Below are 20,614 nucleotides of genomic sequence, written 5' to 3'. Positions count from 1 at the left end.
TAAAGTGTTTTTAGGAAAATGGATGCATAGTTCAAGTAGTGAACCTTTTTTTAATGAAGAGAGTTATTTTCAAAGTAATAGTTTGCTGCATGCAGTTGACACCAGAGGTCGTGCTTATGAAGTGAAAAATGGTTGCATAATGGAGAAGGAGATAATGGTTCCAAGAGATGAGCTACAAGTGATGGCGGATGAGGCTATGGGGAGACGTCCTAAAGCCCCAGTGTACACTTGGAATTGTAGTAGTATTTGCACTGTGCGTCAGGAATCTATTGATACATTTCGTGAGTTTCTAAGAGAATATAGTAAAAAAAGTGTAAAACAGAAGATTAAGGTGCTTCAAAGTCTAGATCCATGCAGAGTGAGAGAGAATACTGGTTTGCAGGGTCATTCTCTGGCTTGTCTATCTAGAAAAGTGTGTAATAGTGTTTTCCATCATTTTAGGATGCTGGCTGTTCATCATACTGAAATGAGAACGTTTGTGAGACGGTTGTATTTTGCTAAAAGTCCAGCAATAAAGTTAGATGAATTGAATAGGGCTCTGTTCCGTGGATCGGTATCAGATGTAGAGAAGGTTGTTGATGAAATTCAGTTTTGTTACTTTGGTCCTGAACAAAACAGTGCAGAAAAGGACACAGTAAATGAGGAAGAAGTGGAAGAGAATGTAGAACCCTCTGTAAGTAAGACATTTAATGATCACATAACAAAATTTGCAATAATCTCTAATGAAAGACCAAATATTACTTGTATTTGTTGCCGCAGAACTCATTATAGAAAACAAACTAGGAATGTTGATCTCTACAGAAAGAGTGAAAATGAAGATAATTATAAGTGGAAGGATTTTGCCACATATATATTTCTTGAAAATTGTTTTGAATTCGGTGAAGATCAGCGTATTTGTAAATACTGTTACAACAAGTTAGAGGAAAATAGAATGCCGACCAGAGCTGTACATAATAATTTAGAATTGGATGCTATTCCTGCTGAACTTTCTGAATTAAATACATATGAGTCTATACTTATTCAATGTGTTCATCCGTTCCAGACCATAGTACGTATGGAGCCCAAAACTGGTAAATTACCTCCTTCAGATTTACTGAGAGGTTTAAAAGGTAGAGTGGTGTATTTGCCCTTGGATTTGAAAAAAAATATGGAAACTATTGATGCAGATACTTTGGAAACTGAACCATTATTTATTCTGGTTAATGGTGTAAGTACAAAGAATAAGAAGATTTGTCAGGAGCTGGTAGATGTACGGAAAGTACAAAGAGCAAATTTGTATTTGAAAAGGAATAACAAATGGTATGAATCAATTTATATAGAAGAAGAAGAAGAAGATTTACAAGAAGACACAGAAACACCAACTGGACAGATTGAAAAAGTGGACAAGTCAAAGGAAGAAGAAATTTATGAACATTTTAGCATACATCCTCTTCATTCAAAAGAAGTTATGGGAGACAATATTGATCTGTTTCAGATGAAGAAAGCAAAAGGAACTCCCGTGAGTGTATGGGAGGAGAGCTTGGAAGCTCGATGTTTTCCCCAGCTGTTTCCTAAAGGAAAAGGAGGACGATACGATGAACGTCCAGAACAGATTCCAGCTTCTGAGTATCGGACTACAAGACTATATGCTGAAGATCCCAGATTTCGACAAAGTATTCCTTATTTGTTCCATCTTTTATTTGAAAGCGACTTGTCTGCACTATCTTATGCAGTAAATCACATTTTAAAAAGTGGAGTACATTTACAAAATGTGTCTGCTAAGGATTTTATGGAGAAAGTGCAGCACCGAGATGATCATTTGGAAACACAACTGATCAATCTGATGGCTTGTCAGCGTGGGACAAATGAATATTGGTACCAACGCCATGGTGAATTAAAATGCATGTTACGAAATTTAGGAACACCAACATGGTTCCTTACCCTAAGCTGTGCTGAGTACGCTTGGGATGATTTACTGGATTTTCTACGAGAGGCAAATTCAAACATTAAAAACATCGAATACAAGACAGCAGGAGAACTGTGCTCATTGGATCCGGTTAATGTTTGCAGATATTTCAATCATAGATTTGAGGCTATGATGTCCTTCATCTGCAATAAAAAAAATCCACCTCTAGGAGAAGTAGTGGATTTCTTTTGGAGAAAAGAGTACCAGGCAAGAGGTGCTCCTCATATTCATATGCTGTTGTGGATCAAGGATGCCCCAAAGTTTGGAACAGATACTGATGAAGTAGTGTTATCTTACATTGAAGAATATGCAACATGTGCTATACCAAAAAGCACAGAAGAGAAAAAGTTAAAGGAGCAAGTTTTACGTTTCCAAAGTCATCGGTGTGGAAAATACTGTCGACGGAAATACAAGAGCAAAGATAAATACTACACTAAATGTCGATTTGGATTTCCTAGACCTGTTCTTTTAAATGGAAGAGTAAACAGTTTTATGTCATCTGTGAGACATACTATCACAAGAAAATCACCTAAGAATACCTACAACCTAAAAAGAAAAGAAGAATCAAAAAATATAAATGACTACAACCCAGTCATTTTATCCATGTGGAATGCTAACATGGATATACAGTATGTAGCTGACAATTCCATTGCTGTTGCTCGATATGTAACGTATTACATTACTAAATCTGAAAAAACTGAATTGAAAGAAATGTGGGAAGAGATTTCTCACGAGAAGACTGTCAGTAAGAAGCTGTACAGTTTCAGTTTAAAGATGTTATCGCATCGAGAAATTGGATCCTACGAATGTTCAGATAGGTTATCTTCTGCAAGTCTCTACTCGAAATCAAGAAGAATAATTTGGGCAAGTTTAGGCCTTGCAGCAATGAGAAATCGGGTACTGAAATCTGTTGGAGAAATTGAATATTTGGCCGAGAATGACCCAGAAAGTACAGATATTTTGAAATCAAACATGTTGGACACATATTATCCCAAGAGAAGTCAACATCTGGAGAACATGTGTCTCTATGAAGTGCTGCAGAACTACATTTATTCACGGAAAGCCGCAGAAGACATCAAAAATGGAAAATATAAAGTCATTGGTGAGGAAGGATGTTTGGTGAAGCAAACAAAAGGAAGTTTGATAAATCACCGGAAGCTGAGTTGCGACACTACTGACAAAAAGGAATTTTACTACTTGGCTCTTTTACAGCTGTTTAAACCATGGCGTTCAGAGGATGAACTACTGGGAGAATTTCAAAGCTATGAAGATTCATTTAATGCTTGCAAAGACAGCATACAATGCAGTAGATTCACAACTTATCTGCAAATGTTAAATGAAGAAATTGAACAGGAAACTACAATTGCAGCAGAAGTAGCTAGAGACAGTTCTCAGGACAGCCAAAGTTCAGGAACACTCAGTCAAGATCCCCTAGGACAACCAATCGTTGAAAATGAAGCATCAATAGCCATGAATGAAGTGGAAACGGCTATGAATCAAGCTCAAGAAGAATTTATAGACTTACAAAATTTGGAAAGACAACTGAACGAAGAGCAGCAAAAAATTTATGAAGAGATCAGAAACAAAATTGATCACGGATTTCTACATGAAAAAAAAGAGTGCTCATGCACATCATTTCATCCAATCAGGATGTATGTAAGCGGACAAGCTGGAACTGGAAAAAGTTTCCTAATAAAAGTCATCAGAAGCTACCTACAGCAAAAAAAGGATTCTACTTTGTCTTGTGTGGTTACTGCTCCAACTGGGTTAGCAGCATATAACATAAAAGGAATCACCTTACATCGTTTGCTAATGTTACCAGTGGAGCATGAGAACAAAATACAATACAACAAGCTAACTGGAGAAGCATGCTTGGAAGTTTCAAGAGTATTGAAGAAGATGCAAGTTCTCATTATTGATGAGGTGAGCATGGTATCAAACTTAATGCTTGCCTTTGTGCATTTAAGAATGCAGCAAATTCTAAGGACAGACTATGACGTGTTATTTGGTGGAAAACATGTCATAGTTTTTGGGGATCTTCTACAACTTACTCCAGTTAAAGGACAACCAGTGTTTAATACTGTGACACATGAAGACACAAAGAAGTCATTGGGAAGCATCGGTAATGCAAATATTTGGTCCTTCGTTGAGTACAAGGAACTTACTACTAATGTGAGGCAAGCAAACGATGAAGAATATGGAAGTATTCTGAAAGATATCAGGATTGGACTACTCACAGAAGTTGGCAAAAAAGCATTACAGAGTCGGCTGCTACATAATTTATTTCCAAAGGAAGAAATAGTTGCAGAGAAGATATACAAGAACATTGCAGAAAAGAAAAGTGTCATCTGCTTAATGCCAACTCTACGTGAATGCTCAATATTCAATGAGGAGCTTTTAAAATTGGAAAAGGAAGATATCAGGAAATTGGAAGCAGTGGACAAAATTGAGGATGGAAGAATTACTATCACATTAACAGGCACACTGAAAAATAAATTGGATTCACTAGAGAACATTTCCAAAACAGCTGGATTAGAAAAAAATCTATATGTTTGCATGAACTGTAGAGTATTTTTAAGGAGAAATTTGGATGTTGAAAAAGGTTTAGTAAATGGAGCTATGGGAAGAGTTGTGGGTTTTATTAATTATCAGAAAAAAGATGGAATTGAATGTTTAAAAATAAAATTTGATCAGATAGAAGAAGTTAAAGACATTTGTCGTTGTTCAGTTCGTTTCATGCTTGTGAAAGACTTATATGTACGTAGGAAGCAGTTTCCGTTTTCTCTAGCATATGCTGTAACTATTCACAAGTCTCAAGGATTGACTGTAGATTGTGCTTTTGTGAACATTGGTTCAACTGTGTTCAAAGAAGGTATGGCTTATGTAGCTTTGTCACGAGTGAAAACATTATCTGGTTTATTCATGATAGACTTTGATGACTCAAAAGTTAGTGCTGATACAAATTGTGTAAAGGAGTATAATAGATTAAGAAGAACCTATGCTCCTCATTTAGGTCAGTATCCTGTGTTGGAGAAACGTGTAGTTTCTCGTAAAAGGAGAAATGAGAATATCTGTAATGAAGATGTAGAGAGGAGGAAAAAAAAGAGGAGTGATGTAATTGCAAGCAAAAAGAAAAAGGAAAATGAAGAAGAGGTTGTAGGATGTCATTTTGAAAATAGCTCGGGTGTCAACTGCTACGCTAATGTAGTGCTGAATGTTGCATTTTATCTGGAAAGTGTGCAAGAGCAGATAATAGTAAATCAGGGAAAAAGATTCTGTTCTGAATTGAGTCTCCTTTTTCAAAAGCTGAGTAATGATAAAACTCAAATAGAAAGTGCTACTGAAATTAGAAAACTTTTAGATGTATGTTCAGGATGAACACAGTTTTCTCAAAATGTAGAGCAAGACGCACAGGAATTCTTGATGTTTTTACTTCAGGTACTGGAAGAAGAAGGGGTTCCCATTGAAAATTTGTTTGGTCTCTCATAAATGGGAACATAGTTGTGAAAACTGTTACAATATATGTGGCTCTAATGTTGATTCTGAAAGGTTTATTTATTTAACATTGCCAGAAAGTAAAACAGTCACTTTTGCTAAATTAGTTAAAGATGCTAATCATAGCATGGAATGCGGTGAGTGTAAATCTGAAATGTTTTCAACGTTAATTTTAAAGGAATACGGACAATATGTAATTTTAATGATGCAACGATGTAAAGCTGATGGTTCAAAATTAGATACTTTAATAAAGAAGTTTACAGGACAGCAATTATCAATTTCAGGAAAAACTTTTGTAACAGTTGCAATAATTTTCCATGAAGGACCTACTGTTACTTCTGGACATTACACAGTTTATCTTAAATGTGAAAAAGGCTGGACACTGTGTAATGATTCAAAATTGATTTTCAAGCAACGTTTGCCTTTTGATTTAGAAAATTCCTATCTAATCTTCCTGAAACCAAAATTTTAGAGAGACTTGGCAAGATCTGTACAAAACAATTTTACCATTTTATTGGATTACCATTGGAATTTAAAAAAAAAATGATTTTACAAATTATCATTTGGCCTAATGGAAAGGTAACCAATTGTAATGTGGACTTTTTAAATTTGTAATGAAACTTTGGAAAACCAAAAATTTAGACAAAATCGGTAACATCTGCACAATTTAAATTTTGGAATGTTATTGGATTGCCATTGGAAATTTATTCAAAAAAGATTTTTAAAATTACTATTTGGCCATGAGGAAAGGTAAACAATTGTATTGTGGACTTATTTAATTATTAATTAATCTTTCGGAAACCAAAATGTTACAGAGAATCGGTGAGATCTGTACAATTTAAAATTTGAAATTTTATTGGATTAACATTGGAAATTTAATCAAAAAAGAATTTTAAAATTACTATTTGGCCTAAAGGAAATGGAACCAGATGTATTGTGGAGTTATTTGAGATATAATATTTTTGGGATTATACTTCTGAAACAAAATTGTCAGACGGTATTTTAAAGAAATAAGTATTGATATTAGATGATATTTTTTAAGAATATTATGCATTTCTATAATGTTATGTTTAAGCAAAAAGAGATTCAGGGCTTTTTTAAAACAATCTTTGAGATTGTTATTTTTTTTTTGCCCGCTGTTAAATGATGAATGCAATTGCTTTCACAATTCATAGTGAAATGCAATATATTCTGAAAACAGCAAAAAAAAGGCAAAACAATTTTGGGGAAAATATGTAAATATGTGTACTGTATTATAAAATGTTTTATTAAATATTAATACTTTTTTCTTTTTTTCAGATTGAGATAGAACATTTTTGAAATCTTGAACCATTTTTAAAGCAATTAAAATTAAATTTAAATTAATAAATAATTTTTTGAGTGGGTATGATAAGTCAAAAATGTCATGGTCCCTTTTTTCCACTTCTCCACAATCACATTTTAAGTTTTTCATTGTAGTCTCTCAAGACCTTGTAATGTGATAATTGATTTTTAGTGTTTTTAAAAAAAAATACAAAAATTACGCGTACCGTACGCGTACGGTAAAAAAAAAAAAAAAAAGTTTAAAAAAATATATAAAAAAAAGTTGAAAGGTAAGGTTGGCTCTTAAAAGAGCCGTTGTGTTCATGCAGGGACAGAGGAAAGAAAGAGTGGGAATATTAGTCGTTACGACAAATGTGCTGATCTATTAAATTGTTCACTAGGGCAACACTGGTCTCCCTATGACAAATTAGATCATGACAAGTGGCGCACCGAACTAAAACCCTCGAAAACCGATGGTTGATTTCCAGAGGACGAGAAAAAGGAGATGCTCCCCCCACAGATGAAGGGCTCAGCTGACCTGCCGAAGATGGACTCGGCCCTGCAGATGATGGACCAGGCTGAGCTGCTGTGGATGTGCTTGGTTGACTTACTGAAGGGTTACCTTCAGTATGTCGAGCAAATGTCCTACCGTGTACATCTTGAAGGTGTCTCAACATGGTGTGATTCCCGAAGGAATACTTCTTGTTGGGATTCCCTCTTGAAAGTACCGGCCACAAAGCTTACAAGTCACTAAGGGTGCATTTACCTTTTTCTTGCCCTCTGGAAAAGAAAAATACTCCCATATGAAAGAGCTCTTTTGTTTCCTCCTTCTCTGCCTCAAGGTAGTGCTGCTAAGCCTCACTCTCAGAAGAGTTCTGCTGTTCTGCCATCGTATCACAAAGACAACTCAGCTCCTTCTCCTAAGGGATCACAAGCAGAAATGAGGGGAATGGGTGTGGTGTAGGAGAGTTCTAGAACTGAAAGTAGTTTCAACCAATCAAAAGTTGTGTTTCATGATCACATGACCCACCGTGCGAGTACGTTACGCTTACGGAGCGCTTACGGTAAAAGTACGCATGCGCGTAAAAAAGACACGCGCGCATGCGCAAAACAGGCACGCCCCTTCACTTCCGCGTAACAAGCGCGTGCATCGTACGCGTTACGCGCTGCGCGCGCGTGACGTACGTCTACGCAAATTGCGTAAATGAACGCAAACAGCGTAGAAATCTAACGTTATGAAAGCAAGACGTGCGCTTACCGTACGCGCTCGTTAAAAAAAAAAAAAAAAAAAAAAAGGGAAAAAAAAACCCAATATGTTATACTAATAAATCTTACCTGTTTAGTTTAAAAAAATAGTAAAAAAAAATATATATTGTAGAATTTTAAAAATTTAACCATAGTCTTTAAAAAAGGATAGAAAATTAAAATAAAAATATGTTAAAAAAATAGAAAAAAAATAAATAAAAAAAAAAAAAATAAGAATTAGCATTTAAAAAACCTTGCAAATTCACTGAAAAAACCATGGGTTTCACACACGTTATAGTTAGGAATTAGCATTTAAAAAACCTTGCAAATTCACTGAAAAAACCATGGGTTTCACACACGTTATAGTTAGGAATTAGCATTTAAAAAACCTTAGAAATTCAATGAAAAAACCAAAGGTTTCACACATGTTATAGTTAGCTGGACATTTCACTCGTAAAAAACCAATGAAATTCCCCCGTTATAGTTAGTTCAGCTAACTATAACTCGCGCGCCCGCAATGCACTACTGATGACGTCACATATTACATCACTCATGACATGGTCACTGACATCACTCATGACATCACTGATGACATCTCAAATGACATCACTGATGACATCACTGATGACATCATCCTTGTGATAGAGTGGCAGACCTCCTCTTCCCCTAATATAACCTTTGATACACACATTCAAAAATAGAAACTAAAATTTTCTAAACAATGGACATACCAATATCAGTTACAACAACCTATTCAGTAATTCTAAGAACCAGATACACATCCACTCATTCACCAACAGTCCTATACAGTCACTCATACATGCACTCACTCATCATATGTACTCATACACCTATACATCCTGTTACACAATGCCACTCATCCATAGAGTTACTCACACATACTCACTCATGCTAATAAAGAAACAAACATACATTTATTAGCTTATACAGTTATACACACACCACCACACTTACTTCTACGGAAACTTACACATACTTAGTCTTATAAACAATCACTTATAGAAACACATACTTATTCATACAGGAACTCTTTCAATCTCTCACTCTCACATATACTCACTTATATACACCAATAGTCACATATACTAGTTTAATAGATATGTAGTTACTCATAAAGACACTATTGAGACAGTCATTCACTCACTAACACACCCATACACACACTCATCCACCCATACAGTTCTGCACACATGCTGTCTTCAACACATACAAAGAGTGAATCACTCATTCATGCACCTATGCACTACATAATACCCCCCACCGAACCATACAGACACTCAGACTGATACTTAAAAAAACAACTAATAACCTATATAGACACCCATGAAGCTACTCACCAACCCATGCGCCACTTATACACAAAGTGAGAGACTGATACAGATATTTTCATATTTAAACATTACTCAGTAAGCCATGTATTCACTATGATACACTTAATCAGTCAGTTACACAAAAAAAATTTCAAAAACAAAGCATCCATTTAGACACTTATATACCCATTTATTCTTCCATTGACCTTGAGATATACATATATAAAACATATTTAATTTTCAGAAAAACACACATTCACTGGATGATGTCATCAGTGATGTCATCAGTGATGTCATTTGAGATGTCATCAGTGATGTCATGAGTGATGTCAGTGACCATGTCATGAGTGATGTAATATGTGACGTCATCAGTAGTGCATTGCGGGCGCGCGAGTTATAGTTAGCTGAACTAACTATAACGGGGGAATTTCATTGGTTTTTTACGAGTGAAATGTCCAGCTAACTATAACATGTGTGAAACCTTTGGTTTTTTCATTGAATTTCTAAGGTTTTTTAAATGCTAATTCCTAACTATAACGTGTGTGAAACCCATGGTTTTTTCAGTGAATTTGCAAGGTTTTTTAAATGCTAATTCCTAACTATAACATGTGTGAAACCCATGGTTTTTTCAGTGAATATATATATAAATATATATATATATATATATATATATATTCACTGAAAAAACCATAGGTTTCACACATGTTATAGTTAGCGGAAATTTTACTGATAAAAACCCAGTGAAATTCCCCCGTTATAGTTAGTGCAGGCAACTATAACTCACGCGACCGCAATCCTCTGCTGATGCTAATACTGTATTTAGACACTTATTTGCCCATGTCTTCTTCCATACATTTTTAGCTATACATATATTACAAATATTTTTTTTTCATAAAGACACATATGTCATCAGCAGAAGATTGCGGTCGCGTGAGTTATAGTTGCCTGCACTAACTATAACGGGGGAATTTCACTGGTTTTTTATCAGTAAAATTTCCGCTAACTATAACATGTGTGAAACCTATGGTTTTTTCAGTGAATTTGCAAGGTTTTTTAAATGCTAATTCCTAACTATAACGTGTGTGAAACCTATGGTTTTTTCAGGGAATTTGTACGGTTTTTTAAATGCTAAGTTACTTTACGCCATTCGTGGCGTGAGCGCCCACTTAACGCAGTTCGTTCCGTGCGCGCACGGTGCGCTTCGCGCACCGTGCGCGCACAGTAAGCACGCGGTGCTTACTGTGCTTACGGTGCTTATAAGCCATGCACAAATGGTGCCCTTTGGGCACCATTTGCACACGGGGTGGAGAGAGTGTGGATAATTTTTTCTTTTATGATTTTTGTTAAAAATATTATGGTTTTTCACAGCTCTGATAAGCCCTGCACATTTGGTGGCCTGCGGCAACCAAAAGCACAGGGGGTGGGGAGAGTGTGGATAGTGTTTTTTTTTTTTACTTTTTTTACCGTACGCGTACGGTAAGCGTAATCGGCGAAATTTGCGAAAAAATAAAAATGGAATTTTTGGCCTTGGGTGGTCTAGGGGGACTCCCTCATCATGGCTATGTGTGTGTGAGCTGTCAAAACAGCTCCTTTACATGTGTTTTGGTTTAATTTAACAAGCTAACTCTCAGTGCGAGAGAGAAAATGGCGGCCGCCGCTTCCTGGTTTCAGCCGATTCGAATGTTTACTAAGATCTAAGAGCCAATCAGAATCGCGCTCGCGCACGCCACCGTACGCGTACGGTAAGCTTACGGTAAGCGTACCGTAAGCTGGCTCAGATATATATATTGATTTAAAGGCTATTTTCTCAGAATCTACTGAACAGATTTACACCAAACCTACAAAAGGCACTTCCTTGACCTGAGGACTACCTCTCTGCCAAATTTCAAGTAATTCTGTTCAGCCGTTCGGGCTGTAGCCCTGTCTAAAGGTCCTATGGAAAAATGCATGGGAAAAACGCGTTTTGGGACCCCCCTTTTATCTCAGCCCCCGCTTGACGAATCCTCCTGAGACTTTCAGGGTAGAAGCGGAGCGTAGCGCCCCACCTATTTTGAGAAATTCGCGAGGATTCGTCGACCGGCGCCAAAGTTATTCAAAATAGAATGTTGCGGATTTCCTATGGAAAAGGGGTCCTAACTATAACTACCTACTGGCAACCGCCAGTAGGTAATATATATATATATATATATATATATATATATATATATATATGTGTGTGTGTGTATATATAATTCATATATAAATAAAACAAACTATATGTTATACTACAAAAATAAAACATAAATTAGCATTTACCGAACAAGTGTTAAAAAAAAGTATACAAAACCAACCAATACAATAACACTGTAAACTACTTTAACCAATAAAATCAAACAAATAATTAAGCCAACAATATAAAAGGCCCACCAATGAAAACAACTAAATACTCCAAAAATGATAAACTCTGCAAAAGGAGGAAACATTGCCAGATTCTCACAAGAAATGATTCAAACAGAAATAAACCATCTCTATAACTACAAATTCAAGTAAGTGATGCATATATTTAAACTAAAGATTAACTGCTATTAAAGTTTTTTTCTTAAATTAGAAATATATAGTACCAGACTCTGTAGCTTTTATCTTTTTACATAGACTCCCTAAAAGAAAACAAAGCCAACTTCCAAAACAACAAACTGCCAGAAGATATCAACTATAACAAAGCATCAAGAATATATATACATATCAAACTCCCACAACAAACTTGCAACAAAACACCATATTTAATTAATATAAAAAAAAATTATTTTTCAACAGACAATTCAGCACCTGTTCCATGTTAAAATAATGTAAAAAATACTTCAAAACCATGCAAAACATCTCAACAAAACATACAAGTAAGTAAACAAATAACAAGTAACTGTGTTTTTTTAAATATTAAAAACAAAAGGAGCAAAAGTCCATTTATAATATATTTATATTGTTAAACTATTTACAGAGATGCAATGACAGAAGAGGCTAAATATATCACTTCACTGAAAGTGAAACAATTATTTAACAATATGGGCTACACCTACAGCCAAGAGTGGCATCAACAGAAACCATAAACTGGAAATGTAGTAGTTATTATTCTAATGCATGCCATGGGAGGACAACTACAAAATATAATTGCGTAATAAATGTTAAAGACAACAACCACCCCCCAAACTTTACAGAAATAGAAGTTAGAGAAATCTTACAAGATATAAACACTAGCTACCAGGAACCTACAGGCAAAATCTTGAAAGACATACTATTGAAAGTCCCCATACCTGTTACAAGCCAACTACCACAAACCCCCACTTTAAAACGCTTAACAGCATGCACTAAAAAAGCCACCAGCAATATCCACCTGCCCCTAAAACATACCAAGACATAGGTACACCTGACCATTTAAAAATAAAACATAGGCCCTCAAATAGGATGTTGGTTGGACCGCCAAAGACAGGCCATCGGTGGCGGTCTGCCCGACATCCAGAAAAACGGTACGACCGCCAGATTAAGATACTGGCAGCAGGAGTGCAGCAGATGGGGGAAAAGACCGCCACCTCTGACAGGCTCAAGGAGTCCGTTAGGGTGGCAGACAGTCAGTAATCACAACAATGAAGGCGGGGCCTGCACAGGCACCACCATAGTGATTACGATGTCCATTTCCCACAGCCTTTTCGTGACGGTCCCAACGTCATGGAAAGGCTGTCAGAACTGGACTTTGGGGGCCCCTAGCAGGAACCCCGTCCCCCATGGACCACCACTATGTCGCCAGGGGGGCATATGTGATGCCCCCCAAACATCCAAAAACAACAGTTGATGGACAGAATGCAGAACAATGTCATACATTCACCCCAGTACAGAGATCTGGGCCTAAATCCATAGTTTTTTTGCTCACCATCCCATTCCAGTTTGAACCTAGCCATATGCAAGTCAGTCTTGACCCTGTGCCTCATGGGAACAGTCCAGCCCGAACTGCCAAGCCAGGTCCTCCCTGGACTGAAAACAAGCATCCTAGGACCGGTTTCGGGGTTTCACCCCTCTTCAGCCAGGATAACTTGATTCCAGTGGCATGGAGAGCACACGGTGCAAGGATGTTTAAAAACATGCCTTTTACTACTGCAACTTGGGCTGCGGACTTTTTCTGGGCTGCAGCACAAGCAGCAATAGTAAAATGCATATTTCTGACTGCCTACAAAGCAGTCACTTCATAATATGGCCGGTGCAGCTGCCGACTACTTATCGCTGGTCTCCATCCCTCTACAACGGTGGTCAGAAGCTCATCTGATTGCCATAGGGCCTTATTAGGATGTCGGGTGAACTGCTACCGACAGGCCATCGGTGGTGGTCCGCCTGACATCCAAAGAAACTGTCCGACTGCCGGATGAAGATACTGGTGGTCGGAGCGCAGTGGGCGTGGGAAAGACCGCCACTTCAGACAGGCTCAAGGAGCCCATCGGTAATGCCTACATGAAGGCAGTGCCTGCGTAGGCACCGATATAGGATTATGATGTTCATTTCTGACAGCCTTTTCATGGTGGTCCCACCGCCATGGAAAGGCTGTCAGAAAGTGACTTTGGGGGGCCCTAGCAGTCCCCCGTCCACCGTGGGCCTCCGCTATGCAGCCAGGGGTGAACATGATGTGCCTCACCAAACATCCATGCACCGTGTGTCGGATACCATATGGTGCCTGCCACGTGGTGCATGGATGTTTAAAAACATGCCTTTTACTACTGCAACTTGTTCTGCAGCCTTTTTCCCGGGTCCGCAGCACAAGCCGCAATAGTAAAAGCCATGTTTACGACCACCTACACAGTGGTCACATCATAATATGGCAGGTGAAGCCATCAACTACTTGTCAGCCGGTCTCCATCCCGCTATGATGGTGGTCAGACGCTTGTCCTACCACCATAGTAATGAGGCCCATAGGCCCCTCCTTTTACATGGCAATTTAAATAATGGAAAACTAATCCTAATTAACTGTACAGCAAATAACTTAATGAATCTTACCCAATGCCAAACCTGGGTGAATGATTGGACCTTCAAAATGTGTCCCAAACCATTCACTCAAATATACACCATTCAAGGTGACTATGAAAACATCAATATTCCTTTTGTATATGCTTTAATACCAAACAAACACAGCAGCACCTACTATGAACTCCTACATAATATAAAACAACATACAAATAACTACTACCCCAAACAAATAATCATAGACTTTGAACATGTTAGGATTCAAACAATTCTAATAATATAGCCAGCAACACAGTCATACAAGGCTGTTATTATCATTTTAATCAAAGTATATGATGACATCACCAAAAATCTCCACTAAGTGCCTGATTGAGATCTTGGTTGTGCATCGCCCAGTCCAACCCACCGCTGCACCTTCAAACCTGTGGTCGGGCCAAATTATGAATATTTCGCATGTCCAGCAGGTTTTTTTTTACGTTCCCACGATGGTGCCCTGAAAATGGGCACTGCAATGGGAATGCCAAAAGCAGTTCCTCCATGGCATGGACTGTAAAGTCCATGTCGTGCAGAAACTGGGGTGTAGGCACACAGGGTGGCACATGTTGTGCCCCCCTGAATGCACCCCATGGCGAAGGGGCCCTATTGAGCCCCCTTTGTTTCTTCTCTGCCATTGTTTTCATGGAGGAGGAGCAGCCATGAAAACCGTGGGGGAGAGGAAACTCCAAAGTTCCTTTCCGTCTGCCTTTACATGGCGGTTGGACCGCCCTGTAAATGCAGAGGGAAAAGGAATATCGTTATCCCTATGACGGTATAAATAATAATAAATATTTGATTAAATCCACTTTCTCCACATTATCATTTGTGCACCATACAGTTTTATCAGTAAAATGGTTGTCTATGCAAATTTAGTGGCCATGTCAATGGAAAATGGGTTGTATGTAAATGACAATGCACTACCACACCATGCTTTAGTAATGTAGAGCCTGATTACAAGTTCGGAGGTCTGACCGCAGTACCACCGTAGTGGCAGTCTGAAGAAGAACGCCGCAGCAGCGGTCTCCTGCACGCCATTTTACGATGTCTCCGATGGGCTGGCAGCAGTATTTCTAAAGGCAGTGAATGTTTTTTCATATTTGTCGATGCATGTGTGTATATTCTGACTGCACAAGTGTTGAATGTACATATATGCATGACTTGTGAAAAAATAACTACTACCCATTGCTGGAGTCTACACCATATGTGCACAGTCCAGTCAGTGGGCAAATACTACAAAGCGGACTTAGCTGGATTTCGGCACCAAAAAGGTTGTTTTCTTCGGTGTCAAGATGCTGCTGTGAAGGGGACATGGAGGAAGGAATCCTTATTAGAGACTGAAGGAAAGAAAAGGAAATCGGTGAGTATGTAGCCCAAATCCTTCATTTCCAATGACTCAAAGCAGGTGGTCCCAGCACCATGGTCAGCTCATAAGAAAGGCAACACATAATATGGACGGTGGAGAAATTTCTCTGTACCACCCTATGGCAGCTGCTTTCCCCTGACCGACTCCGTGGCGGTTGGCGGTTGGCGAATGGCTGGCAGTGGCGGTGGTGCTCCAGCAGTCTTCCATTCTGAAATCTGACAATATCTTTATACAGCGGGCGGACTGCTTAGTCGGTGGCGGTGAATCTGACACCGATGCAACCATGGTGGTGGGACTACCAAACTCGTAATCAGGGCCGTAGTGTGTTCCAAAATGCATCAACATACGGCATCCATTTCACTCTCTTGCTGAATGGGCTTGGCTCATTTGCTACACTTGTTCTTTGTGTGACTCTTACATGTTTCACAATCCCCATGACTTCAGTGATGTACTGTGGATGCCAGCACCCCCACTCTTAAAACTGTTCTAGCACAACTGATAGCCATTCAACCTTCAAAATTTCTCCATCTATCCATTTTCAACACTTTCCTCTCCGGTTAATAATGCACTAATCCACACACATATTATTCGGTCCAAGTCTACCAACCCATTCACTAATTCTCTATCTGTTACCCTATTGCACCATTCTTCCCTGTTAATATCCATTCCAAACTGATCTTTCAGCTTATGTATGTGAATTATTTGAAAAACCAAAAATGAGAAACTGCATTAGAGAAAGCCAAATCATGGAAAAACTATTTTAAGGAAAAGCAATTTTAAGGAAATACAAATAAATAAAACATTAAATAAACATCATAGAGACAGATACGTCTAAGAAAAAATCCAAAATTACATTAAACTTGGGTGGAGTTTATGGGCAGTGAGGGTTTTTATGAGTTCAGGAATGGCTGTTGTTCAGGAGTGCTGAGGAGCTTTTAGGGGTCAGAATTGGATGGATTTCAGAATTAGAAAGGAGTTTTCAGGGTTGAGAGATAGGTGGAGTTTAGCCGTGGTGTTTTTTTTTTAGGGCTTTGGAAAAGGTGAGGTTAGTGTAGGGGTGTTAAGTGGCTTTAGGGCTCATGGATTGCGAGTTTAGCACTGGTGAATGTTTTTAAGGTTTAGTGATTGGTAAAGTTTAGGGGTGGGGAGGGTTTTAGAGTTTAGGAATGGGTGGAGTTTATGGGCAGAAAGAGTTTTAGGGTTCAGGACTGGGTTTAGTTTAGGGTGGTGAGAGACTTAGGAGTTCATGGATAGCTGAAGTTTAGATGGAGAAAGGGTTTTCAGAATTCAGGGATGGGTGGAGTATAGCGTTAGTGAGGGGTTTTGAGGGGTATGGGATGGATTGATGGTATTTAGAGGTGACCTTTTAGGGTCCAGGGATGGCTAGAGTATAGGGGTGTTGAGGGATTTTTACAGTTCACAGATTGGCAAGTTTAGAGCTGGTGAGGGTTTTAAGGTTCAGTGATTGGTAAAGTTTAGGGAAGTGAAGGGTTTAGAGGGTTCAGGAGTGGATGGAATTTAGGGGTGGTGAGGGGTTTTAGGGATCAGGGATGGGTAGAGTTTATAGGCAGAAATAATTTTAGGGTTCAGGAATTGGTTTAGTTTAATGTGGTGAGCAGCTTAAGGGTTTAGGGAGGGGCAAGATGTAGATAGTGTTTACAGAGTTTAGGGATGGATGGAGTTTAAGGGTAGTGACGGGTTCTAAGGGGTAAGGGATGGGTGGTGTTATGGAGCAATGAGGGACATGTTAGAGTTTAGAGATGGATGGAGATTAGGGATGATAAGGGGCTTTGATGGTTCAAAACTGAGTAGATTTAGGCATGGAAAGGGGTTCAAAGGTTCAGAAATGGGTGGAGTTTAGAGGCAGTGAGGGTTTTTAGGGTTCAGGAAGGGGTGGAGTTTAGGGGTAAAAGGGACTTTTTGGGGTTCAGGGACAGATGGAGTTTTGGGGTCATGGAGGGTGTAGATTATGTGTTGCAAGTGTTTTTTAGGAGGGAAGGAATGGATGGCGTTTAGGAGTTGTGAGAGGTTCCGGAATGGATGGAGTTTAGGTATGGTGAGGGGTCGGTGAATTAAAAGCATCCAAAGTAATTGTCTGGCAATGTAAAAGTTATGCTTCTGAAATTGTGACCCCTTGTAGTAAAGCACTGAAATAACTGCTTCTGACCAAAATGTTTCTGAGAGTTAAACCTGCAACCATTGCCTTGACACCATAAAACATAAGCATGCAAAAGCCAATTTCTCCAAAAATGCAATTTGTGAATTGGTTTCTATGAAATGGTAAATATGATTCAGCCTGCATATTTCCATTAGACTGTTTGGATGAAATCGGTTATTGGTAATGGTATTCCCAGAGATTGTTTTACTACGAAATCACATACAGCCCTTTCATTAATCCATTGCCCCACTGGCAATCCTGCACAGCTTCAAACAACCCATGCATCTCCATTTTCCACACCCCTGTGTTCTCATTCACACTGCAGTCCACCCACAAATCTTACATACACCCACGATCAGCTCGTTTTTTTAATTACTCACAATGTATTTAATCCAACTCCCAGTCACCCTTGAAGTACATCTCATACAGCCTCTTTCATTCATCTTTCCAACCATGCCTCCACCATACCTCTCATTTACTTTGTTCTCTATACATGTACTTGCCATCCACCCGCACACCTACTGATCTATGCGTCCATTGCAGGAATGGATCATTTTAGAGGTAAGTACAATGATCTCTCCATTAATGCACTCACAAACATTCCATCTAGCTGTTCCTCTTCCAGAAGTTCGTCTGACATATTTCTCACACATCATCTATCCATGCATCCATCAGTTCGCAGCACAACAACATAGCTTCATCTGCCCATCTATAAATGCATCCATCCATCCACCTACTCCCTCAAACCCCCTTATAATCATACAGAAATCTACCTTCAATGCTTCATCCATCCATCATTTTGTGTCTATCCACACATCCATCCGTAACTGTCTTCCAGCTTAAAACCATCTTTTTTATAGTCATGTAAACTAAGCCACTCATCCTCTGCACTTTAATAGGTCCACGCGCCCTACATGTGCAGTCATTCTTTCGTTCGCCTACAATGAGGCTCTAAACGCAGTAGTTCCTTCCACTCGTTGTGTAATCCTCCACACTGTAGAATGATATGTAATTCTCCCGAATGTCTTCTCTTTTTTCCACATCCATTCATCCCATCCAATCACACACCTATCGGAGTACCACATCACTCTGTACCCTTAACCTCCCTCTCGGCCCTACATCATTCCTTTCCGCGCATTCCATCTTGCCTATTCACTCACGTCGAGCCCCCGTGACATCCCCTCCTTGATGGCCATCTTTCTGTAAATGCGCCATTCAGCCATCCTGCCACCCGCCCACCTGTTCATCCTTTAACTCTGTGTTCTATCTGAACTGGCAAAGAAATGTCACCCAGCTCCCACCCTTCAGTACAGCTACACACCCAGGAATGAGTTGACTCGTTCCCTTTTCTTCAACTGCGCAACGCACGTATCCCGGACACTCTGGCATGTATGTCTCCGTGTACCAAGGCGCCCACCCACTTCTAAATCTATTTCTTCCCCATGCACACGTGCCTTCTTCGCCACATTAATTCCCCTGCACCCTCCTCAATGAATCGGTCCGTCTCTGCATCATCCTCCCACACACGGTGCATCTGCTCCCGTTTCCTCCCACTCAGCCCATCCCATCTTCACTCCTGCGCATCCTTTAGTTCCCAAGTGCGTCGCAATCCAACTCGAGCCCACTAGGAGTCCTAGCAGGGACCACCAGCCAGGGCAGATCAGAACCCCTGTAGGGGCAATCGGCACCACCCCCTGGGTTGACCCTCACCCCTATGCAAAAGCAGCGCAGGACAGCCTGGCACATTCCTGCGCGCACAGCACAGTCTCCCTGGTGAGCAGGCCATGCTCTCGCAGGTCGTGCCCCCTCCCCATCCAAGTCCAGCAGCGCTGCGGGGGAAGTGAATGCCCAAAACGGCAGACAACACTCACCGATCTCCCTGAGTGCCTCTTCCAGGAGCTGCGGTTGAACATGTCGCTGCTGCAGCTGCGAAGTCAGTGCCAGGCGGAGCCCGGCTGGTGCTGCTCTGACAGACACTACTGAGAGGGGGAAGGGGGGGAGAGAGGGTCCTTGCGCCGCTGCACGCGCGCACTATCCAAGATGCCCCTGCGCCGATCTCTCTTACCGCGGAGAATCTGCAACCTGCCACTTCCGGCTGCTCCTCCCCCGCAGCCCGGGACACCGAGGGGTGGGGGGATACTGAGGGAGCCTTACAACAATACCCCGTCAATGTGTGCACCCTTCAGTAGCAATGCCCCCTCCCGCCAGCCAGGCAAAGCGAATCCACCAGCACTGACGGAAATCCATGCGGCTCAGGCGTCTTTAGTGAGATCATCTGAGATCAACTCAAATCACGCACAGAAGTCAAGCAAAAGCAGAGGCGAAGGCACAGAAGTACGGGAAAGAGAACAATGATGCTACAGCCGTCTAAGTGGTCTGTGGGAAGCCCAGTTAGTTTACACATTCTCGGTCCCACGATGGGAGGCACAGCGACACCCAGCCCTTAAAGAGAGCTCCAAACAGGTGTTGAACAATCAGCTACAGGACAGGCCCTTCAAGGGAAGGAACGCTCTGAGGTGAAGCAGATTTAGTTGTACAACTCTATCTCTTGACCTTGAAGAGGAACCTTCAAAGGATACAGTAGACGTCCCTGCCCATTTATCCCAGCGGGCTCATCTCCGGTGCGCTGGAGGCCTGGAGCCATTGGAGGCCGAATTGTGAACGGCAATGACCGCTGCCGCTATCGCTTTCCACAGCTCCCAGAAGCTAATTTCAGTAGACCAACAGCAGCTTCAGGTGTCAGAAAGAGAAAGACAGAG

At 40.1% G+C, this 20,614-nt stretch overlaps 1 protein-coding gene across 2 annotated transcripts in view; it reads right to left on the bottom strand.

Moving 5' to 3' along the window:
- The window catches only part of PRICKLE2 (prickle planar cell polarity protein 2), a 738,899-nt gene extending 718,996 nt beyond the window's left edge, over window positions 1-19,903 (bottom strand). The window contains exon 1 of one of the 2 annotated variants that reach the window (XM_085624699.1): window positions 19,727-19,903. In XM_085624699.1, coding sequence (XP_085480825.1) covers window positions 19,727-19,768 — 42 coding nt within the window. In that variant the 5' untranslated portion in view covers window positions 19,769-19,903. The remainder of the gene's footprint in view (window positions 1-19,726) is intronic. The other variant, XM_085624698.1, reaches the window with a different exon arrangement.
- Window positions 19,904-20,614: the final 711 nt, after the last annotated feature.

Source organism: Triturus cristatus, chromosome 9 (assembly GCF_964204655.1).
Source record: "Triturus cristatus chromosome 9, aTriCri1.1, whole genome shotgun sequence".
Classification (NCBI taxonomy): domain Eukaryota; kingdom Metazoa; phylum Chordata; class Amphibia; order Caudata; family Salamandridae; genus Triturus; species Triturus cristatus.
Note: the sequence above shows the minus strand (reverse complement) of the source record. Positions and strands in the feature narration are given on the sequence as shown.